This window comes from Salminus brasiliensis, chromosome 13 (assembly GCF_030463535.1).
Source record: "Salminus brasiliensis chromosome 13, fSalBra1.hap2, whole genome shotgun sequence".
In the NCBI taxonomy this organism is placed as follows: domain Eukaryota; kingdom Metazoa; phylum Chordata; class Actinopteri; order Characiformes; family Bryconidae; genus Salminus; species Salminus brasiliensis.
Window position 1 is genome coordinate 34,030,487 of NC_132890.1, and position 22,601 is coordinate 34,053,087.

A 22,601-nucleotide genomic window follows, 5' to 3' on the forward strand; every position below is an offset into this window, starting at 1 on the left:
GTTGTATCAAAAAAAATGGCATCCTCCTTCTAGGTAGGGTCTATGAACCTACTCCAAGTGGAGGGGTTTAGGTGTTTCAGGGTCTTCACGAGTTCACAAGTTCACCAGTGATTGGAAGAAGGATCATGGGCTCAACAGCTGGGGTGCGGTAGCTGCAGTAATGTTCACTGCAGTGGTCGAGAGAGCAAAGCTCTCCGTTTATCAAGCGTTCTGCGCTCCCACCCTCACCTCTGGCCGAAATGAGTTTTCTCTCTCGGGTGGCTGGGTTCACTCAGCGCAACAGGCTGAGGAGCTCTGTTATCCGAGAGAGGCTCGGGGCAGAGCCACTAGTCCATTTAGCTGAGTGAGCCAGCTGAGGTTGTTTGGGCATCTGATAAGGATGCCCCCTGGTCTCCAGGCATGGCCAACTGAAAGAAGACCCTGAGGAAGACACAAGACCACTGGAAGGACGGCCTGGGAGCATCGGGGGATGCCCAGTAAGAGCTGCTGGAAGTGGATAAGGGCTTCTTTACTGCATTTACTAAGCGACAAGATGCTGATCATGGACAAAAGTATGGGGACACCTGTTTCACATTCACTGTTTCTTGTTAGAGTAACTGTCTCTACTATTCAGGGAAGGCTTTCTACAACTGGAGGAGCATTGCTGTGTGGATTTGATTGCATTCAGCAACAAAAGTGTGTTAGTGAGGTCAGGATGTTGGATGATCACCACCCCACCTCATCATCCCCAACTCCCCAACTCATCTCAAAAGAACTGGATGGAGCTCCACCATCCATCATTCCACTGCTCAATGCTGGGGGGGGGGGCTTTATACCCCTCTAGCCCACGCCTGGCATTAGGCAGCATGGTGCCAATAGGTTAGGCATTGGGTGCAACTTAAAAGTACCTGAATGCATTCGTTACAAGGGGAGTCCACAAACATTTGGCCATATATATTATATACCCAAGCAGCTGGCTTGTCTGATAGCTAGTCTGGGAAAGTTCACCAGGCTACAAAAGGGCAACAGTAAGCCTTAAAGAGCAACACAAGCCCCTGCTTCTTCCCTCTGCTGCACGCTGCTGTGTCTGCTATCGACAATGCGGCTGAAGAAAGGCAGCTGGGGCTATCACTCTTCCCTACAACAGACAGCCAACGCTCATTAGCTAACTCCGAAGGACAGAAGCGGAGAGCGTGTGCTGTCTGACATTGTTAAAGCCGGACATGCATCCATCGCATGAACACTCAATACGCTCCCTCTAACAAGGAGAAAGAGGCCACTCTCTCTTATGTGGTTCGAGCAGCCGGAAGAAACAAAAAAGCTACGTTATTTAAAGCAATGGGTCAGTGAAAAATCTCATTTACACAATTTGCCCCTTACCCCAATGTACTCAATCAGCCTTGACGTCATCAGGACAAGTCTGGAGTCTGAAGTTTGTTTCTTTAGTTTTGTACTGAAGCAATGAGGCCAATGAGGTTTACAAGGGCAGAAAGCCTATAGCCTACTAGGGTTGCCAATTTGATACATCAGGGGCTTTTGCAGACACTGTGCGAATGGATGGCAAATCAAACACTCCCCAAAAAAAAAAAATTATACACCAGCATCTTCATACTGTGATTCACGGTGCCTTGCACTTCTGCGTTTAAGCATTACTCCAAACACTAATTAATACATTAATTTGCAGAAACGGCTCCTCATTCGCTTCCCCACTGCAGTCGACTCTATGGCTGATTGAATGAGGTGACCAGTTCTAGCTAGCAAATCGTCAAAATCTAAGCAGAGAGAGGCTCGACACAGCAACAGACCACTACAATTACTGTGAGAATCGAAATTCTACCATTCCAGGAGGCCTCGGTAAGCCGATCAGCATTGGTTTACTTTCCCCAACCCCGGATGGTTAAACCTTGGGGGCTTTCTTGGCCTTCTGAGATGACCTACAGATTTCCAAGAAGTACAAATTAAAGGAGAAGCAACAGAAAAAGCAGGAGACCACGCAGAAGTGGACATGGCAGCCGGAAAGCCAGCGGAAAGTTCATCATTGTCAATCTGTGTTATTTTGGTAGTTAAGGCTAACCCAGCTCTCCCATTGGTTAGGCCTTAAAAAATGGACTGAAGGACTTCCACCAAAATCAACCAATCATGTTTAAAATTCCAATAAGTTGGATGGAACATCCTATGAGGGGCTCCGAAATCAGCATCCTGGAAAAGGTGTGGTTTTCTGTACGTTTAGGGCCCAAATGTTGGACCTAGCTCTAATAGTCAATGGTCCAATATGTGGCGGCATATGCGTCCATCCGTGGACACACACACACAGAGACACGTCGGAGCTGGTCCTGTCTCGTTCTAGGTGACCGTGCTGGTGTTTGCATGCTTGGGCGTTGCTAACACCGCCACTCTCTTTTTCAAGGCCTCGTTATAGAGGAAACACCTCCGTCCAGAAGACCACGCCGGTCACAGAGGAGAACAGAGCTACCCAGAGCTGATTTCTGGGTATTGATCCGGGTCACATGATCCAATGATTAAGGTGATGATTTATAGGGGCCTGCAGGGCACTGAGGAGTGGTGGGGGCAGCTGAGAGGAAAAAGAGACAAAGGCTAATTACGCAGAGCTTTTCTCTGTAATGTGTGGCTTCGATTAGACGACCTGTTTCCCTATTGACAGAGACACATGCTGCGACACACACACACACACACACATGCCTGGCGAGAAGCGAACACACAAAAGCATGCACACACACACAGGTAAAGACAACAAATTACGCAGAAATCGATTACGCAGCAATTAAATAAATAAATAAATACAGAGCGTGGTACTCAAACACACACAGACACACACACACACACATACTGTAATTTGGCTCTCTGGTTAGTCCCTTCCCAGATCAGAAGTCGTCTAAATACGACAGACTGGAGTTTAGGGCTGGGTTTAGGGTTACAGACCTTTACCACAGTCACTGCGTCTTCAGCGCTGTCTCTTCCACCTGCGCTCGCCGGTCTCCGGCCTCCCTCAGAATCTTCACTGGGCTTCAGCACAGCCAACAGGAGGGCTGCTGACATGTCTGGAAGTCCCTCCAACATGGAGGAACGTGCCGCTAATGCTTAGTAAAAGCAGAGATGGAGCCGAGTGCCTCTTCATGCTAACGCCACATCACATCTCTGACTGGACACACTGAAGACCAGCACTTACAGAGCTTCATTCTGGAGGAGAAAAGACCAGTCCAGCAGGTTCCAGTCCATCAGTCAGCCCATGTAACATTTAGCAACATTAAACTACTCACCAAGACCCGACGCTGAGGGGTCTTAGCCGGCGCTGAGGGGTCTGACCCGGCACTGAGAGTTCTGACCCGGCACGGAGGGGGTCTCACCCCGCCTCAGTTTAACTCTCGTTTTATTGGCTGCCTCGTCAAAAATGACACACGATGGGCGGAGCTTTTCAGCTGGAGTTGAGCATGTTTAAACTGGATGGAGTGGGAACCGTGGTCCGTGTGTTCAGTTGAATTATGGGTGTATTTACACTGCTAACAACACGCCTTATTGAAAGGTTGGGCCCATGCTTCTTCAGCAGAATATGAACTTGAGTACTATGAGCTTGAATTTTTTCATTTGGACTGAAGTGACTGAATTAATCTGCTGTGCTTGTCTTCCTCTGTGTCCCAGCTTTTGTGATGCCACAAATCACAACATTTTGACGAGGTTGCTAAGCAACCGTGAAGGTGCGCATCATATTTTTATAAGGAAATCTGAAATCTATTGAAGTGACTTATGTTGACTCCTCTCCTTACCAGGTTTCTGAACTGCTTGCAAATGTGTTGAACAGATGATTCACCAAAACTCCAGCCCAGACCTCTGATACAGGCTGGATTTCCACATGTGGCACTGTAGCACTGTAGCTGGTCTCGTAGGGTAGATCTATTCAAAAGACGTCCAAAACCTCCACAATACAAACCCTTTCTGCATCTGAGCATAATTTCTGCCCCAAAAGGATCCTCTCCAGAACTCCTCGTCTCATCGTCCCATCTACCAACTGTCCATGTCACACCTGTGAGTGGCTAATGAGGCCTGCTCCCACCGCCTTCCAGAGGCACTTCAGCGGGAAACCTCTGGATAAGCCGTGGCGTTTGAAGACAGGCAGCTACGCTCGCTAATCCCTTTTGAGCAGCACTAAGCCTGTCGTTATCGGGGCGGCATGCTCGTTTTAATTGTGCCTGCCTTAAACACATTAGCCTGCCGCCCCTAATGCTCTCCCCTTCCTCGGGCGACACCGCCACGAGTCAGGCTGCTGGCGGTGAACGTGTCGTAATTGATGTCACTCTAATTTAATTGGACCGGAGGAGGGTGCCGTTTCTGAATTTCGGTCACTGTGTAAACAATCGACATTGAAACGCGAACGACTGCAAGCGTTTGCTACCAGGCCATCTCTCTCTCTCTCGCCCTCGCTCTTCCTCAGCCTCACCTTGGTTTGTCTGCCAGTGAACGAGTGGGGCGTTCCTCCGGAGGGTAGCCAGGGTGCCAACACCACCAAATAAGCCAGTGTTTGTCGTACCATCGCCGCTCAGGATGCTTACATTTACCTGTGGCTAAGACTGGTGTCTGAAATGTGGTGAGGCCTATAAGCCTAGCTACTGTATCAATAAATGATGGACGGCCCATCTCTTCAACAGCCGACCGGGTCAGAATGGCCAAGCGTTCAAGCTCAAGGACAGCCTTCAGAGAAAGAAGTAAAGCGCTGCTGATTTGTCCAAGTTATCCTTGAACATACTGTGAAGCTCCACGAGAGCGGGCAGCGTGATCCTGCCAGCAGCAGGCCAATAAATAGCTCCACCACATCAGGATCCAAATCCAGAGACAGATCCAATCTGAAGCAGGTGGAGAAGCCAAAATCCATTCTCAGTGAACGTATATCTTCAGTGAACAACTCAAGTGAAGGGTTTTAGTTATTTATTTATTTATTTATTTATTAACTGCTGTCAGGTCAGTTCCAGCTGCTGGACTTCCACTATAGGTATTTAGGCTTCTTAATGGCTTGCTCGTGATTCTTTTGACTGCATCCATCTATCCATCCATCCATCTTACTGCTGGCTGTCCTCTTCCTCTTTTACCGTCAACCGTTCCAGTAAACTTGTCCTTTCCAATGGACTGTTTCTTCTCATAATACGTCCAAAATACTTTAGTTATCTGGGCCTGAAGTTGGAGTTGAGGCTTGATTTGGTCAAAAATCTATTGGTAACTCTCAAGAGTCTCTTTCCTAGGGCTCTGAGGGGTCCAGTGGACTAAGGCCGCAGATTTGAATCCCGAGTCATGATGCTTGCCATCATCAGCCGCAGTTCGAGAGAGCACAATTGGCGGTTCCTCCCCACCTGGTGTCTGTTAGCCATTGTATTAGAGCTGGGGAGCCAGGCTTTGCCAGTGACACATAAACTGGGATTGGGTAATTGGCCTTCCAAATTGGGTAGAAAATGGGGTAAAATTACATAATGTTCTTAATATATTTGTCTTATCCATAAAGGACCATGGGAATAAGCATAGCCTGGACAATTCTGTACCTCTACCTCAACATCTTATAGAGTCCTTAAATTATAAGCTCTTTCAAGCAAGCTCAGTCTATTCTGATATCGTCAAAATATTATCACCTGATATTTAAAGACAGTTTCATGATACTGAATATTTATTCTGATATTTTATGCATATGCAGACAATATTAGCAGCAGATGTGCATCGCTAGCAGCAGATTCTTAACTGACCGGTGAGCACACGGCAAGAAAAGTCAACCCTGTTCCCCTCTAGAGACCATTTTGGCCCTTGTAATTATGTTTGTTTAAGTTTTGGGTTGGGGCTGGTGACTAATTGTGTGTACAAAGGTTCCTTTGGGGTTTGCATTGAACTTGCATGTCCAGTGGCTGTGCTTAGCTGACAAGCAGTTCGCCGTGACCATGCACCTTTCTTGAGGGTTAAGGTTAAGGAAAGGTATATTAAACACATGGACCATTCAAGGCAACGTCCTAATATCGTTCTTAGGAGCTTGCTCGCCTCCTGGAAGGCTGTATCTTGCTAAATTAGCAAAGCTAAAGCTCATAATCTGCTACGCCTTCAAGGCTTGGTCTGCATATGCACAGTATACAGCTAACCACGTCAGCCTGATCGATGCACCGCAACGTTCACTGCCAATGGCTTCACTACAGTACATATCAGTTCTAATGAAAAGGAGAACTTGCCAAACGTGCTAGATTAGATTAGCCATAATAGGGTGGCCGACTAAGGGGCCAGCGAGCCTGTCTCAGCACGCAGCAGCAAGTGTGGCCAGCAAGGCTCGTGTGAACGCCCGGCAGAAACCCTCTTAAGTATTCCGAGGCCGTTCAGAGGCCACTCCGGGCTGCCGTTTGCTGAGACAGCAGCCTTCGTCTTACTCTCTCCCCCTCGCCCCTCTCAGACCCTCTGCACCACGCTAGGATAGGTTTAATTGCCTCATTACCACAAAGCTAGTGAGTAGCCAAAACCTCCACATCATTCAACGTCGGAAGAGCATCCGAGAAGAAAGGTTAGCCCACTACGAGAGTGACTGCCCTTTTGACATCCGTGTGGGTGTTGGTCTTTTAATAACCAGCAAGGCTGCGAGGTTGTTTTCTCGAGGTCAAGGCTAACTATCTGTTGTGCAGTGCCTTGAACGTCTTACACTTTTCATGGGAACTACAGGAAACGTGTATTATGGCGGTTGCAAATGTAATATATTAGCAGGGCTAAGTCGCAGTGGCCGAGCATGTGCGGTTTACGCTTTGGGCAGTCCTAGCCCACAGTTTAATAGCTCTGAAAGCTTCGTTTTGTGGATGCAGCCATTTGCTCATCCGAAGCAAGTCTGGAACAAAAGACGGCTAGTCGTGCCAAATAGGAACACTCCCCATCCCTTCCCATTTTAAAATGACAGGGAGCGCTGTTCCAATTTGGAGTGCAAAGCACCTGTGAAATATGGCAGAAAATTAAGGACGGAAAACTGATTGACAGAACTTTCCCATAAGCATATGGGCTCGACGAGTACCTTCAAATGCTGCCGGACTTCTGGACACGCTAAATGCCAAAACACACCCTTCAAAAACGCACCGCAAATGGCATGTGCTTGCCGGCTCTGCCTTGTGTCTTCTCGAGGTTTTACCGGGACAGTAATTCCGTATGAAGGATGAGGCGACGAAGCCAGCGAGGCACACGGAGGGAAGGACTTATGACTAAACAATGGAGTGTCTGCTGGGAGAATGGCAGCATCTGCACCGAATACGGCTGCAAGCTCCGAGGACGCAGCACACAGGAAGAGGACGGAATTAATGTGCTTCTCCCAGAGGTGCAGTACGCCTGCTAGGACTCGCCAAGCACCCCCCCTCCCTCCCTTCCCCTCCTGCGCAGTCTCAAGGCCGGGGAGAGGGTTTCAGTCATGCAAGATAACAACCGAAAGGCCTCGGGTTCGTCTTTTTCTCCCAGCAATGCCGCTGTGTCCGCCGCCCATATCAGGAGCTAGCACGCCGGACCCTCCAGCAGGCCAGCTGCCTCTGCTCCCTTGTAAGGTAAAAATTTCATGCAGGCAGCAGAGGTGCATGCAGCAACACGGATGATACATTAAACCGCCAAGATACACATCTGCACGGGCAGGGTGGCGGAAAGTCTCCATTTCATCAACAAGTCAAGTCTAACGACTCGTAAAAAACAAAGGTGGTGGTGCCATCTGTTCTGGGACGGCTTCCAGAGAGCGGAGTCGGTCGGGGGCGAGCAACAAGAGAGCTAAAAGAGGAAGGCTGTTTTCGCAGAGGTAGCTTGGTGATGGCTAAAACACCTGAGTGAGAGGCTTAATCTTCTATGCAAACATGGTGAGAGCAGCGGACGGCTGGTGTGAAGGTTGAGCCACTCTGTTAAGTGGACACCCTGCGGTTTAATCAGCCGGGTTACGGAGTTCATCGCAAGCAGCTTTGCAATCCTTCAGTGATATACACTACAGTACTTACAGTGCTGTCCCTGTGGTACGAGCATGAGAAACGTCGGGAGTCGCTGGAGTTGGATAATTAAGCCATTCTTTAGTCAGGCCCCCTGCCTGTACATGGGTGCTAAATATCTCACTTAGCATGCGTTATGGAATCACTATTCACGGCTTCGTTCATTAAACTTGGATGAGCAAAAAAAGCTCTTAGGCACCGGTCAACATAAGAAATAACAAGTAATAACAAAGCTTCTGGACATTAAAAATTCAGAACATCCATTAAGGGAACTTAACTGTTGGAAGATGAGAGCAGAAACATCATAGACTCGAGCAGACAACCACCATCATGTTGCGTGTCTCGTAAAACTGCAGGACTACTACCAAGGGTATACCAGTTGGGATCAACGTAAAACAGCACTGTGTTGAACGGAAATGACTTGGGATGTCCCGATCCGATGTAGTGGATCAGGATCGGGGCTGATCCAGGCATATTTTAATGGATCGGGTATCTGCTATTTTAATTTGGTGCCCTCAAGGCACTTCTAATGGACATTATCCCCCAGCCGGCTGCAGCAGCAGTGCGGACGTTCTCAGAAGGTAAATAAAAGAGTTGAGAGTCAGTCAGAGCAGTGTGGAGCTATTTTACAGTGGAACCTGAAAACAGACCATAATATCTGACCCTCACTGAAACGCTCTGTTTTACCAGCGGGAGAACCGGAGAACCGCTCGCTCGCCTTCCTCTGTTTATAAACCAGCACTGAAGAACCCATTCAGAACCGAGTGGAGGCTAACGCTAATGCTAACACACATACACACACGCTATAGAAACCCCAATCACACACACAGCACATTCACCCACTATAAACCAGTTATTACACACCAGTAGACCAACAACAACCACAGATACCAGTCCAGAGTGTGTACCACTACACACTTAGTGATCAGACTGCAGTGTTGTAAAGGAGCTGGGAGCTGATTGGTCAGGGAGGAGAGTCAGACTGGATTATCAGATATTAAACACTATAAAACATCATTTTAAGAAAAGTCTCGACTGAACTAAATCAGTCAGTCCAGAAAGTCTGATTATAGAATCTGATCCTGAAAATAAAGAGATTTCTGTCTAATTTTTTTTCGTCTGATCTAAACTGTGGAGCTGTATTATTACCCCCAGAAATGACACTGGTTTACCTCAGTGCTACGTATATATCGCACCACTGGCTTGCCTCACTCCCATGGCAGTAATACTACTGCAATGTTGCAACTGTTGGTTCTTTGAATTGGCTTCAACTCCACACAGCACTGACTCTGGTTTGGCTCAAGGCTACACTGAATCATTACCTCCTGAAATCTCATGGTAGGGATGGAACTGCAATATTGTTGCCGCTGCTCAGAGAAAAAAAAAAGGTCCCTGAAAGGTCCAAAATTGAAATTCCTGCACGTCCCAAATGATGACTCTCCCTGGCTCCCTGTCTCCAGAGCTGAGAGAGGGAAATTCGAGAACAGGACTACGGGACTGTCGGCGAGGGCATTTGCACCTGACCAGGGTTGGCTGTAAGCAGAGTGAGGCTGCTTCGGCTGGACAGGGCGGTAAATGGAGGGAGACAGCGCGGTGTGCCGGATCAAAACACCCTAATGGACCGGACTGCTAGTGGAGTTAATAGACTGTCTCAAATTGAAAGGTCCAGCAGGTGTCTAAATAGACAAATGTTTCCCTCCAATTCAAGGCTCTTGCTCTCCCAGAACAGGGACAGAGGGACGAAGGGAAGGAAGAGAGGAAAACAAAAAGACGTGTCCGCGGGGACGTCCTCGGCGTTGAAAAATAGCAGAAATGACATTTATCTAAAGTGTGTAATCAATTGGAGCTACTCGATTCGGCTAGCAGTGGAGGAAAACAAAGACTCGGCGCCTCTGATGGATCCACTCCTCTGATGTACTGCAGACGTCCTGGTGTGAGGGAAGAGTGAGTGTGTTCCGAGTTGATCTCGGGGCCTTAGGCTGAATGCTGGCGCTGTTGTTGTGACAGAATACCTGGCTTCAAGTCACTCTGCGTCTCAGCTAGGAAAACACTGAACAGCCGAAACATGAGCATCCGCTTCCATCTGGGCTTGATGTTCCTCAAAGCCAGACGAGGCCCTTTGTGTGGAGCATGAGAACGAGCAGCACTACGTGAGCTCTGGAACTGGAGTCCATGTGCTGAAGGGGGTTTATGCCTTACCTCGGTGAAATGCTGCTGTATAAGCAGTGCCCCGAAGATTTGTGGGCGATGTGCTCTGAGGCGTGCTCACTAAGGGGCGTCTTCTGCGCGAAGTTGCGATTACAGTGATAATCCGTCACCTCGTGTCACTGATAGGAGGCTAGGATGACAGGACGTTCTCAGGGCGTTCCCCAACAGAGCTGCCTTCAACCTTTACGTGCCCTTCCAACTCCTACGCAGAGCAAGCAAAGCAGTCAGGTCGTCTGATCCCGAGCGTCTCTCTAGTTTTCTCTCGTATGCTTTATATTCATATCCTACATCCAAGCTGCTCGGATTTGACAAGATGGTATATTTTCTCAACAGCGTTTTCTGATTCCGTTATCATTCCACTTCAATCTCCTTATGCTGTTTTTTTCCCGTCCTGAACAGGCAGATCACTCCACCTTCACAAGGAACCAGAAATACACCTGATTTCCAAAGAGGGAGTGCAGATCAAAAGCTGCCTGAGCCGGGAATAGACAAGCGTGCCAGCCTCCTCCCCTGTCTGCCGGTTCCCAACCAGACGAGGACTCGCTAGAGTGCTAACCTGCCTGCCTGGGAGCGCAGCTAGGGCTGTACGGTGGTACTGAATCACATGGGTTTCAGCCTTGGGCAGATGGTTAGCTTTAAATATCCTAAAAAAGATGTGTGACACCACAGAAGAACCGAATTCGGATCCAGAAGGAATCACGTTTGTAGACGTCATGTCTGAGTGTGAAGAACCTTTCAATGGTTCTTTAGCAATTTGCCAACAAGTTGCCAAAGTCTTTCTGGACCAAAACTGGTTGTGCTATGCCATCGCTTACAGAACCCCCATGTAGCAGCTTTATTTTTAAGAGTGTCCTTCAGAAAAGCAGAAGGTTTAGATGATGCTCTACTGCAGTAAATATCTGTACTGTACCGTTTACTGTATCTGTTACCGTATTGACATTAATACATATAAAATAAATATCAGATATTGGCATCTCTAAGCAAAATTTCCGTTCCAGATTTTAAAAAAAGTACCGTTGGTTGACCTTCAAGGACGCTTCCAGCCAAAAATGTAAGTTCAGGTTGTACCAGCTTTTTTTCGGACCCAGTTCAGGACATGTAGTCTACTGTGAAGGCTGACCAGAGCACCGATCTCTGGTCCTCCTAAAATCACTGGTGTGGGGTTCGCATCAAGCCGACTGGGCCGCTGAAGGTGTGGAAGCCATCTCCTCCCGGCGTTGTATCTGGGGCTGTGTGCTTGGTTCATTTTGCCACATGGCTGATTCGACTTCTTGCCTGCAGGGCTAAAAACCTTCTCCTAGGAGAAGGGCTCCTCGTTTGAAGGTGTTCCTGTACTGTGAAATGTTATGGCATCAGAAAATGCAGCTTTTCAGTGCCTCAATAAACAATAAACTAAAAAAAAAAGAATCTCGGCTCAGTGTGAAAGCAAACCAGCGATAATGAGCCCCTCCAAAAAGCAGCCGAGAATCGGTTACGGGTGCGGAACACGTCCCTAATTGGTCCCTAGTTCGGTTATTCTACTTATCCACCGTATTCTTCATTCTTTAAAGCATCTTTATGTAGATTTGTTACTTAAAACACAGCTTCAAAATCACTGTGATGCTATTTTCCCTATCCCTATTATGGGTCAGTGGAGCGCTACTATCGTTGCTACTCCAGGCTCGGCACGCTAACTCTGTAAAACTGTGTACCGCTGCCTAACCCGGGTTATATGTGTGTGTAAAATCCTGTAATATTACTCTACCGCCTCGGTCCACATGCTTCTTTACCTTTCAGTGAATGTATCTGTAGAGTTCTGGATCTCTCAGCTTGCTCAGAAATGCACGTGTAAAGCGTGTCCTTCCTAAGGTGTGGCTCAAAGCTTGGATTCCGCTTCCTGACTGTAGGGCGGAGCCCAGGAGCAAGCACCACCAGTTCTCGTGTTATGCTACTTTAATTAATACTGCAAGTTGACCTCATCAGAAAGGAGGCGTTCCCGTCTCAAATGTATTCATGCTTTTGTGTAAATCATCATCACTGTCACCATCATCATCCTCCTCCACTTCCTCTTCATCACGCCAAAGTCAATAAAAGCCAGCCTGCAAAACATCGTGATAACAGGCTGTGATCAGCCTGTGGTTTATGGACGTTGCCTTGAGTCACTGTTTGTCTTTACGCAAATCTTAGCGCTTCTGTGAAGACCCTCATCAAACTGTTTACACTTGCTCAAGGCTTCAGGGCAAGGCGCTAGAGGTTTCCAGGAACTGGACGCCATTGAGGAAAAAAAAAGGGGGGGTGGGGGCTCGGTAATGGTTCTTGCCCCATTGACTTTCATGGTTATTTACTGCGACAAATAATGCAGAAATCCGACTGGCTTTGACTTGCAGGCGGGCATGGCAGAGCCGATTAGCCAATCCTGGAGGGCTTGGCTGCTTTGTAAACCTGGAAATTCGGGTTGCGTCAAGGAGCAGAGGTGGAGGTGGAGCTGAGGCTGGAGGTGGGGGGGGGAGGTGGGGTTCTCTGCATGAGCAAGAACTTATGAAAGAGGGCTCTTGCTTGTTTCATTGAAAGCATGTGACGCATCTGGTATGAGTTACTGTAAACCTGAGCCATTCATGAGCATCTGTCAGAGGTTAGCCGTGAAAGAAAATAGGCAGTTCCTGTTCGCCGGCTACAAAGTGATCTGGGAGTAATTTAGCCGGTCGGGTAAAAAAAAAAAGCTCAAGATTTATAGCACTGAAAGGAACTCTGATGCTGCCTCTGGTTTACTTTGGAGCTCTTTGGTGGTGGTTCTCCGTCATTGAGTGCATACTGTATTCATTTCCCATTGAACAAACACTGAGCTGATTTCTCCTCATAATGGCAATAATGAGGACCACTTTTGGTGGGTTGGAAAATTATACTTAATATTTGTATTTAACGTCCAAAAATATGTCAAAGCAGTTCAGAGAAATGAACCATAACAGTCCGAAATCCCTATAAAGCTCGGACAAATTCCACACACTTCCAACGCCCTTCAGTTTGACCACTGAGGCCTCTGGTATTACAGCTCTGCTTGGATTCTTGATGGAGTTGCTGAGCCAATGGTTGGGAGAGCTCTCCGGAGATCTCCTTCTTTTAAGACTATTTATATTGTCTCTTCATGAAGATAAACTGTTTAGCAGAAGCAACTGCATTACTTAAATAACTCCTACACGCAAAGAACGCTGAGGAGCCTTTCCAGCACGGTCGTATCGGCACTCGCTCAAATTATTTCACTCAAATCCGTGCAGAAATCTGTGCAGAAATCCAGCTCCATCCGCCGATCTAGTTAAACTGCTGCTGCCATGGACCAAGTAGTAGGACCCCAGTACGGCATTTAATCCGAGGCCGTGTCGCCTTAAAATCGGCAGTGAAGGATGACAGACACCTCTGTCCTTTGGTATGCGACAGGTCTATGTAGCGCGGCACCAGGCTAATTAAACCTTCAGACGACCTGCCCATCACACAGATACCAGCCATGGCATCCGCAGACACAGAGGCTGTCCGTCACTGAGAGACCCCAGTCCAGGCACAGTTCTTTTAAGGGATGAAAACTGATGGGGGATCATACTCTCCAAACAGAGATTCCCAACCATTTCTATTTTCAGAGTTTTGTAAACTAGTCAAATAATCAGTAAATTAATCTATAATAAAAATAATCGAGGCAAGTGTGTTTGTTTCATACACATTCAAATGGTGCTTCATATAAAAAGAAAAATACACAAATACAAAAAAAGCATAAAAAAAACATTAAAATAATTTAAACTGCAATACAAAAATAATAAATAATTCAAATTAAATAAAAAACAATATAAATACAAATTAATTAATTAATTAAATAATAAAAAGAAAATAAATAGTAAACATAATTTAAAAAATAACAAAAACAGATATAAGAAATAAAAGAATAAATAAATAAAAATGAACAAAATTTTAACCTCAAATGTAAGACCAGCCTCTAAGCTGTTAATCAACCCTTGGGATAGCCCATGCTAGCATAGGTTTATAACCTCTAAGGGTCGATAGAGCTTAGGATAACATGTCCTCGAGTCATTTCCAACACCTTAAGTGAGGAAGAGCAACACCTCTGAGCTGTTCATCAACAGCTCATTAGCTGGATATGAAATGCTTCAAAAAAGCATGAGTAGCTATTATTTGCACATTTATTTCCAATATTAAGCAGTTTTTGCTGGGATGTGTAAAAGAAAGGTCAAGATCCAAAAAAATGGATCCTACACCAGGGGTCTTCTTCTTCTTCCTTGAAAAACTGGGTGGAAAAAAACATGCTCTCAGTTACATATCCTCTTGGTCCAGATACAGACCTCATGGAAAACCTCAGGAATGTCCGAGGAGTCACTTCTTCGTAGCCAGGCGGTCACGCCAACTCGAGAAAATGCTCACGTTATTTACGATTCCCAACCAAACATTTCAGGGTCAGTAAACAAACCTCGGTCCAACCCTCAAGCAGAAAGTGCTCAGCCACGCTCCTCACAAAGACGAGGCCATAAGCAACACTTCTGTTTCCCTGAAGGACCGTCCAGTGGGGGAAAGGCTCGGCTGCCGCGGTCCGTCACTGAAATGTAAACACGGGCATCCAGAGTGGTCTGGTGTGAAATGGAGCGGAAAAAGTCACGCAAAGGAACCATAAACATGTGTGTTTTTATATGTAAAATGTTAAGCATCCCAAAATCTGTCCCCTTTTTCTCTCAGTTTGGTACTGCAGAATGACCCCCCCCCTCCCGTTCACAGCCCCTCCCACTGACACAGCTAATCCTGCACCACTGTTAATCATTCTGATTCAGCCAGCTTCTCTAAACCAGTGTAAACAGCTCCAACATCCAGTCAATTAGACAGAAAGTTTGAAAAATAGAGTTTAGAATATAGCTGGTGTTTTATGGGATGAAAACTGATGGAGATCATCAAACTCTCCAAACAGAGAATTTTTGTAAGTGTCTTGTAAACTAGTCAAATAAGTGAATGGCGAAAACAATCAGCAAATTAATCTATAATAAAAATAATAAAGGCGAGTGTGTTTGTTTAGCACTTTCATACACAGCGGGCATTCAAAGTGCTTCACATCAAAAGAAAAATACCTAAATACTAATAAAATAAAAGGAATTAAACATAATTTAAACTGCAATATAATAATAATAAATAATTTAAATAAAATAAAAAATGAATAGACAATAAAATAAATAGTTAACATAAGTAAATAATAAAAATAAATAAGGAATAAAAATATAAAATAAAAAAAATAAACAAATTAAAAAGATCAAAATTTTAACCTCATATGTAAGACCAGCCTCTAAGCTGTTAATCAACCCTTGGGCTAGCCCATCCTAGCATAGGTTTAAAACCTAAGTCGATAAAGCTTAGGATAACATGTCCTCGAGTCATTTCCAACACCTTAAGTGAGGAAGAGCAACACCTCTGAGCTGTTCATCAACAGCTTAGCTCATTAGCTGGATATGATATAGTTTTATTTGCACATTTATTTCCATTATTAATCATTTTAAAAGGTTTAATCTGTAGTGAAGCATTAATTCAATCACAGATCCTTCTGTTTTCATTTCTTTAGAGGTCACCGAGTCTGATATAGTTTCTGATAATAATAATAATAATAATAATAACTGTGAAATACTGTGATACATTAGGTTGCATTAGGAATTGCAACCCTAATTCCAACATACTGCCCAGCCCTAACCTGGATACAGGCATCATTTATAATGAACCCAGCATCATAAAACCAACTACTGGGCTGCTGTCCTGCATCACGCCCAGTTCTGGACGTCTGGGTGTTAATCGTCACACCCCTCACAGACAGACAGACACACAGACAGACAGATCTTTGTTGTCCTTGCAGAAGAAACCAGTCAAGATGAACCTCTGAGCTTCACAGAACCGAGGCAGCGTTGGGCCATTTGATCTTCCTCCATCTCAAATGTCCTGATTAGACACGGGTGACAAGTCACCCTTCCAACAACCTGGAGTTGTGTGTGTGTGTGTGTGTGTGTGTGTGTGTGTGTGCATATCCCAGCAAGTCAGGGACAAACACATCGGGATGTCACTTCGTGACCTCTGGGTGCGCGACGTCCTGTCATCTCCACATTTCTGAGATATTCTTTGTGCCGCCGGTCAGCTGCTAAAAATAGCACAGGACCGGAATCTGCATTTCTTTAACCCGCCGCGTACGGCTACCAGGTCCAGCAGTCAGCCCGGCTCCAGCAGCGACCAGCCAGCGGGTCGTGGGACGAGCTGAGCACTCTCCGTTCGGGTTCGAGGTTTGGTTGGGTGGAGATCATGTGACACCTTATGGGGAAAAGCTGTTGTTGTTGATGAGAAGTGAATTACAGTCTGTTATTACTGCATTACTGCCCTGACCGTCGTTCAGCATTCCCCACTCACAGCCAGGCAGCCGGTCAGGGAGGAGGAGGGGAAGGTCGTTCATCATCGCGTGCAGGTTTGCGTGAGATTTCGACACGCCAGTCTGGTTTGGGTTAGGAAGTTTTGCGATGGGAGCAGCCTGGGCCGGGTCCTATTCGCGGCGTTCACGACGGCAGGGAATTAAAATACATTACATTACATTTATGGCATTTAGCTGATGCTCTTATCCAGAGCGACTTCCAGGGTTACTCATTTTACAAAGGTGGGCCAATGTAGTGTTAGGAGTCTGGCCCAAGGACTCTTACTGGTGTAGCACAGCATAGTCACCCAGACCAGGGGAATCGAACCCCAGTCTCCCACATGGTGTGGTAGCTCACTGACAGGTAGTGGTGTTATCTGTTGCGCCACATCAACCACACAGAGATGACGGCATCCCTTAAAGACGAGAACCGAACCATAAAAGGAAATGACTTTTATTAGAGTCACTTGATTCAATTAATTACAGCAAAAAAGCTCTTAGGGACACTGCCCCCCCACCCCACCCCCCTCAAAATAAGATTTCCCTTCACTCGTTAAATAACAAATAATCTCCCCGTTAATCTGTATTTATGACGCGGCTCTAACGATGTGCTTTAACAGGGTCGTGATCGAGCCTCTGGAGCTCGCCGCGAACGCGCCAGCCTTCAGCTCCTTTCCACGCGGGCACCCGCCGAGTACAGTAGACCAAGATTAATTAGAGCCATAATGACACGGCCGCCATTACAACACATCACAATAAGCCACGGGCAGAAGCGAACATGGTTTCCGTATCTCGGGACATTAAGCTAAACGCGGAGGCAAGACTTCATTTCATTACGCTAAGAAACGGATTCGGATATTAAGAAGAAGGGCTTCAGCGCTGCTTTCTGTACTGGTGGGTGGCCTAAATGACAGGCGGCTTGTGTGCTTGTTTTGATGGAGCCTAACGGACTAGATTAAAGACTAAAGGAAGGGATTGGCTTTGCTTACTATATAATATTGCTAATATTGGTGACATGGCTTAAATGAGATGGAGCAGTCTAACAGCTAGGCTACTTCACACCTGTCCCACTTTGACACTACATCAGTGATCATAATAGGGTTGGGTGGTATCCGTTATTTATATGGTCTTGAAATAACACTATAATGTAAATAACAATACAATGTGCAATACCCCCCCCCCCCAAACATGTGCAATTAAGGGTCAATTTGCAATTATCTGTAAATAAGCTATAAATAATATTGCTTTTTCCTCATATATATATATATATATATATATATATATTGGTAATTTATCTACGTTTTGCATCCGAGTGTCTTGCCATCCCTTTGCTGCTGTGGCACTGTGAATCTCCCCACTGTAGGACTAATAAAGGACTTATCTTATCTTATCTTAAATGGTATTTCCGGGGGGTTTAGGTGGGCCTTGGCTTCCGTACAATGAAAAATTACCAAAAAAATTTGGATCGGGGCACTTTCACCTGTAGCCCAAATGAATCTGATCCAATCCTGTAACAAATCTATTCAGAACCGGCTCACACTCGCACTGCGGGACCCGACATCCTGTACCCGTGTGTCCCCAGGGGCCTCTTTTTTGAACATACCTATATGGTCACCCTAACATTTGGATCAAATGTTTTTTGGAAGATGATGATCAGTACACTTGGGTCCAAACCTTTGACTGGTACCGTTCATAAGACCTCGTCTGAAGGTGACCAAGTCTTAAAACACACACACACACACACTGTTGCTCACACTGACCGTCGTGACTCTATTCTAAAGCAGTGCTTCTGAGCCGTGCCTGCTGAATCATTCATCCCCCCCATCAAAGACACACACACACACACACACACACACTAGTGTTAAAGGTGGAGTTCACCCATTATAATCAATCATGATTAAATTATGGTGTTATTTTCTACTTTCCTGCTACATGTTCACGTCCTTATTCAGTTCAATCTCAAGCACTCCTGGTCACACACACTCACACACACACACACACACACACACACAGGCTTTGGTCACATGATGTGCACTGGTATAGATCGTGAAAATACTCAGAGAGCACCGATGACTGCACAAAACATGGTCGCTGTGCTTCCACTCCCTTCCCTGTCCGCCATGCTGTCAAATCTGCAACCACAGTCTGTGCAGTAGAGACCAGAGGCGGAGCCAGACTTGCCTACTCATTCAGTAGACCCGCCCCCTTCTCCCAGAGCAAGTATGTGTCTCAGACCGCCTTCACTGAGCTTACAGCGTAGAAGCAGAGCGGGTTTCCCCCTGGATTCCCAGTTTGTACAGAGTTTCTCTACAACTCAGCTCCTCCATGTACTGAACAGAGAGGACGCCATGCAGGTCCTGCTGCAGACTGCTGGTCTCCTTCAGCCAAGGCTGCCTGTCAATCACTGATAGAGTAGAGTAAGGGTTAAAAAATGATTTCTGGAGGAAAATAATTTAAAAAATGGACCGATATTAGCACAGGGAGAACTAACTGCTGGGATCTGGAGACGCTGGAGATGGAAAGACAGTTCAGAGGAGAAACATCAGATGGAAAATGGGCGTGGCTACATATCATACAGCGACCAGCCAGCAGAAGCTCTAGGCCTGTGGTGGCTTTGCTTCTGAGAGACGCTGCGCTGTCCATGTTTTCTACAGTCATTGGAGAGCCCTAATCAGTGCTCACTTCCACTCGCTTCCACAGAGAGACGCTGATGTAGGCCGGTATGCTGACGTAGCATGAAAAAAAAAACCATCACTGACCGTCTGCAGGGATCTCTGTGTGGCAGTAGCTTACCAGGCGCATTCTGAAACGGGGAGAATTCAGCGACAAGGCTCGACTCCCCAACCCCTCCCCGAAAGTATTGGATGGAGCACCATCATCCATCATTCCAGAGAACACAGTAGTTCCACTGCTCCACAGCTCAATGCTGGGGGGCTTTATACCCCTCTAACCCACATCTGGCATTAGGCAGCAGCATGGTGCCAATAGGTTCATGAGTCCTATTCTACTGGCAGTACTTCTTCTCTACAGGGACTAGACCAGCTGTGTGTGAGTGCATTTCTACAGCAATAGGTGGGCAAAAGTAGGTGATGCATTCATTAAAATGGGTGTCCACAAACTTTTGGACATATGTATCTTTACCAAATTAATGAAACAACTGTCTGGGAGGCTCCTTGTACTCCTTGTTTAAACCCAACCAGAACTCCCAACTGTCCCGTCCCAGCTCCAGCACTCAGCACAGCGGTGTGTTCAGCAAACACAGGCTTTCCTGGAATCATCATCATCACCATCATCATCATCACCATCACCATCACCCTGGACTACTGCTGGACAGAGAACAGGTCTTCAAAAGCCAGAGAAGTGCTAGAAGCACGACTGACCGACCTTCCCTGTGGGTGCCACCATACATACACACACACACACACATATACACACACACACAAGAAGAAGAATTAGGTGCACGAGACCCTCGAGATGTGCTGGGCTATGCACGGCCCCACAAACCAAACAAAGACTAGTGGTAAAACTTTGCTGCAGTGCCCACCTTTTATGCACGCGCACACACACACACACACACACACACACAATTGCATTCAAAACAAATGCATGCACTAAGCACACACCACTAGCACCCTTCGAGCTCCTCGCTGCAACCTCGCCGACGGGTTTATGGGCGCGTGCACAAGCCTTGCACAACGTTACTCGAGCGATTCAGTGCACATGCTCGCGCCCCCTCCCGACCCAGCGGTCACCAATGCGTCCCGTCCATTAAAGACATACATTTCACGTGTAAACACAGATGCACAGACGCACGCCTTTCCCCCCTGTTCGTCCTTTACATGGACAAAGACAGTGTGGCATCGGCGCGTGCTCGCGTCTTCGGCCCTTTGAGATGATTTCGCAACGTGACAATGAAGGACAAACACGAAAACTGACCGATCAGGTGCAGACACGCTGCACCGACCTCACGCGCGCCAATAAAGGGCGAACATAGGCGTTTATTTTCAGTTTGCATTAATCGCCGCCTTTGCAGCGCGAGCGAGACATTAGCTAGCTATCTCGAATACACACGCGCGCGCGCACACATACGGGTTCAGTTTTGCAAACCCACACGGCTCGCATGGGTGTGGAGGGATCCGGGACAACGACACTGCACGCGACTGATCAAATATCTCGCGCAATTATCTCGCGCAATCTCAGAAAAAAAAGGAAGACAATATGCACACTAATGCATGACAACTGATGCACCTCGCGCACAATGACACCCATAAACACCCAGCACGTGACATCAGAGTCTGGTCAAGTTGCACAGATCTTAAGGTGCTGTTTTATTGACCAAGGAATTGTTTGCATTTTCCCTCCCTTGACAAAACGCCTAGCACGTGCTCAAGGCTGGTGCATTTACTATGCAATTAAACTGTGTGTGCATGCTCTGAGATTTGGGCTAATATGCCCCCACTCCAAAGTTGGGCGCGTGTGCATATTTGTTAGCACTTACTGCAAAATTAGGCTCATATTTGCATGGATTGTCACGCGCCAAAGTGATGTTGTTGCTTGCCCCCTTAAAACAAAACAGCACGCGCACAGTATAGGGATGATAGATCCGTATCTTCACTTACCGAGAAACAGGGGCCGGACCAGGGCAGACATCACGGCGCGCGCTGGAGGTGAGGGGTCCTTGAAGGCTGGAGGTGGAACCGGCGCACTCCGGCTCCGTTTGAGTTCACGCGAGTCTCTCTTTCTCTCACGCACGCAGGCACGCACGCACTCTCTCACGCACACACACACACACCCAAAACCCAGCACCCTCCCCCAAAAAATCACCGGCGTTCAGTTCAGCAAAGAAAACGAAGACAGCGGGTCGACGAAGGCGCGCGAGCTCCGCATAGCTACGCGCGACAAACGGAACGGAGGCGCGAGAGCCGCCACGTCTCCATCCGGCCTGGCCGAGAAGGTCGAAGAAGCTCGAGGGTCGAAGTTTCTGAGTCTCGAGCTCCCGCCACAGCGGCGCGTCCTCCTCTGGCTCGTGCCTGCGCGAGCGTGCGGCTGCGTGGATGTATGTAGCTAGGTGTGTGTGTGAGATGTCCGCGCGCGATGCACAAGAATGTGTGCGAGAGTGTATGCTCGTGCGTGTGAGAGAGGGGAGTGTGTGTGTGTGTGTGTGTGTGTGTGTGAATACCGAAGGATGGAGACCTCTAGAGTCCGCTGTTTAGGACGCACGCGGGTCTCCGTTTAAAGGGAGAGCTCAGCACGGCACAGCGCGCGCCGTTTATTTTACGTTGTGCGTCGTGACACAGGGCGAGTCCCAGGCTGCGGGCCAATGGGAATTCAGGGTTTTCGGACCGTCAGCCAGAGGAAAACTGAAACATAAACTAATTAAAATAAAAAGGATATACTTTTAAAATGACAATTACAAATACATACTTTCTTTAAAAAAAGTATTAAGGGGATATATCTTTTTTTTTTATGAAATCAAAAAGAATATACTTTTTAAAAATAAAATTTAAATGATATAATTAAAATAAATGATAAAAAGATATACTTTTTTAAATTAAAAGTAAAAGGATATACTTTTTTAAATTAAAAGTAAAAGGATATACTTTTTTTAATTAAAAGTAAAAGGATATACTTTTTTAAATTAAAAGTAAAAGGATATACTTTTTTTAAATTAAAAGTAATAGAATATACTTTTTACAATTAAAAGTAAAAGGATATACTTTTTTAAACTAAAAGTAAAAGGATATACTTTTTTTAAACTAAAAGTAAAAGGATATACTTTTTTTAAACTAAAAGTAAAAGGATATACTTTTTTAAATTAAAAGGATATACTTTTTTAAAAGTAAAAGGATATACTTTTTTAATTAAAAGTAAAAGGATATACTTTTTTAAAATTAAAAGTAAAAGGATATACTTTTTAAAATAAAAGTAAAAGGATATTCATTTATAATATTAAAAGTAAAAGGATATACATTTTAAAATAAAATTAAAAGGATATTCATTTTTAATATTAAAAGTCAAAGGATATAGTCTTATGAGGAGAA

General features: G+C 46.1%; 1 protein-coding gene across 1 annotated transcript in view; it reads right to left on the minus strand.

Moving 5' to 3' along the window:
- The window catches only part of clmpb (CXADR like membrane protein b), a 119,782-nt gene extending 97,997 nt beyond the window's left edge, over positions 1-21,785 (minus strand). The window contains exon 1 of the mRNA XM_072695320.1: positions 21,180-21,785. Coding sequence (XP_072551421.1) covers positions 21,180-21,210 — 31 coding nt within the window. The 5' untranslated portion in view covers positions 21,211-21,785. The remainder of the gene's footprint in view (positions 1-21,179) is intronic.
- Between the last annotated feature and the right edge of the window lie 816 nt (positions 21,786-22,601).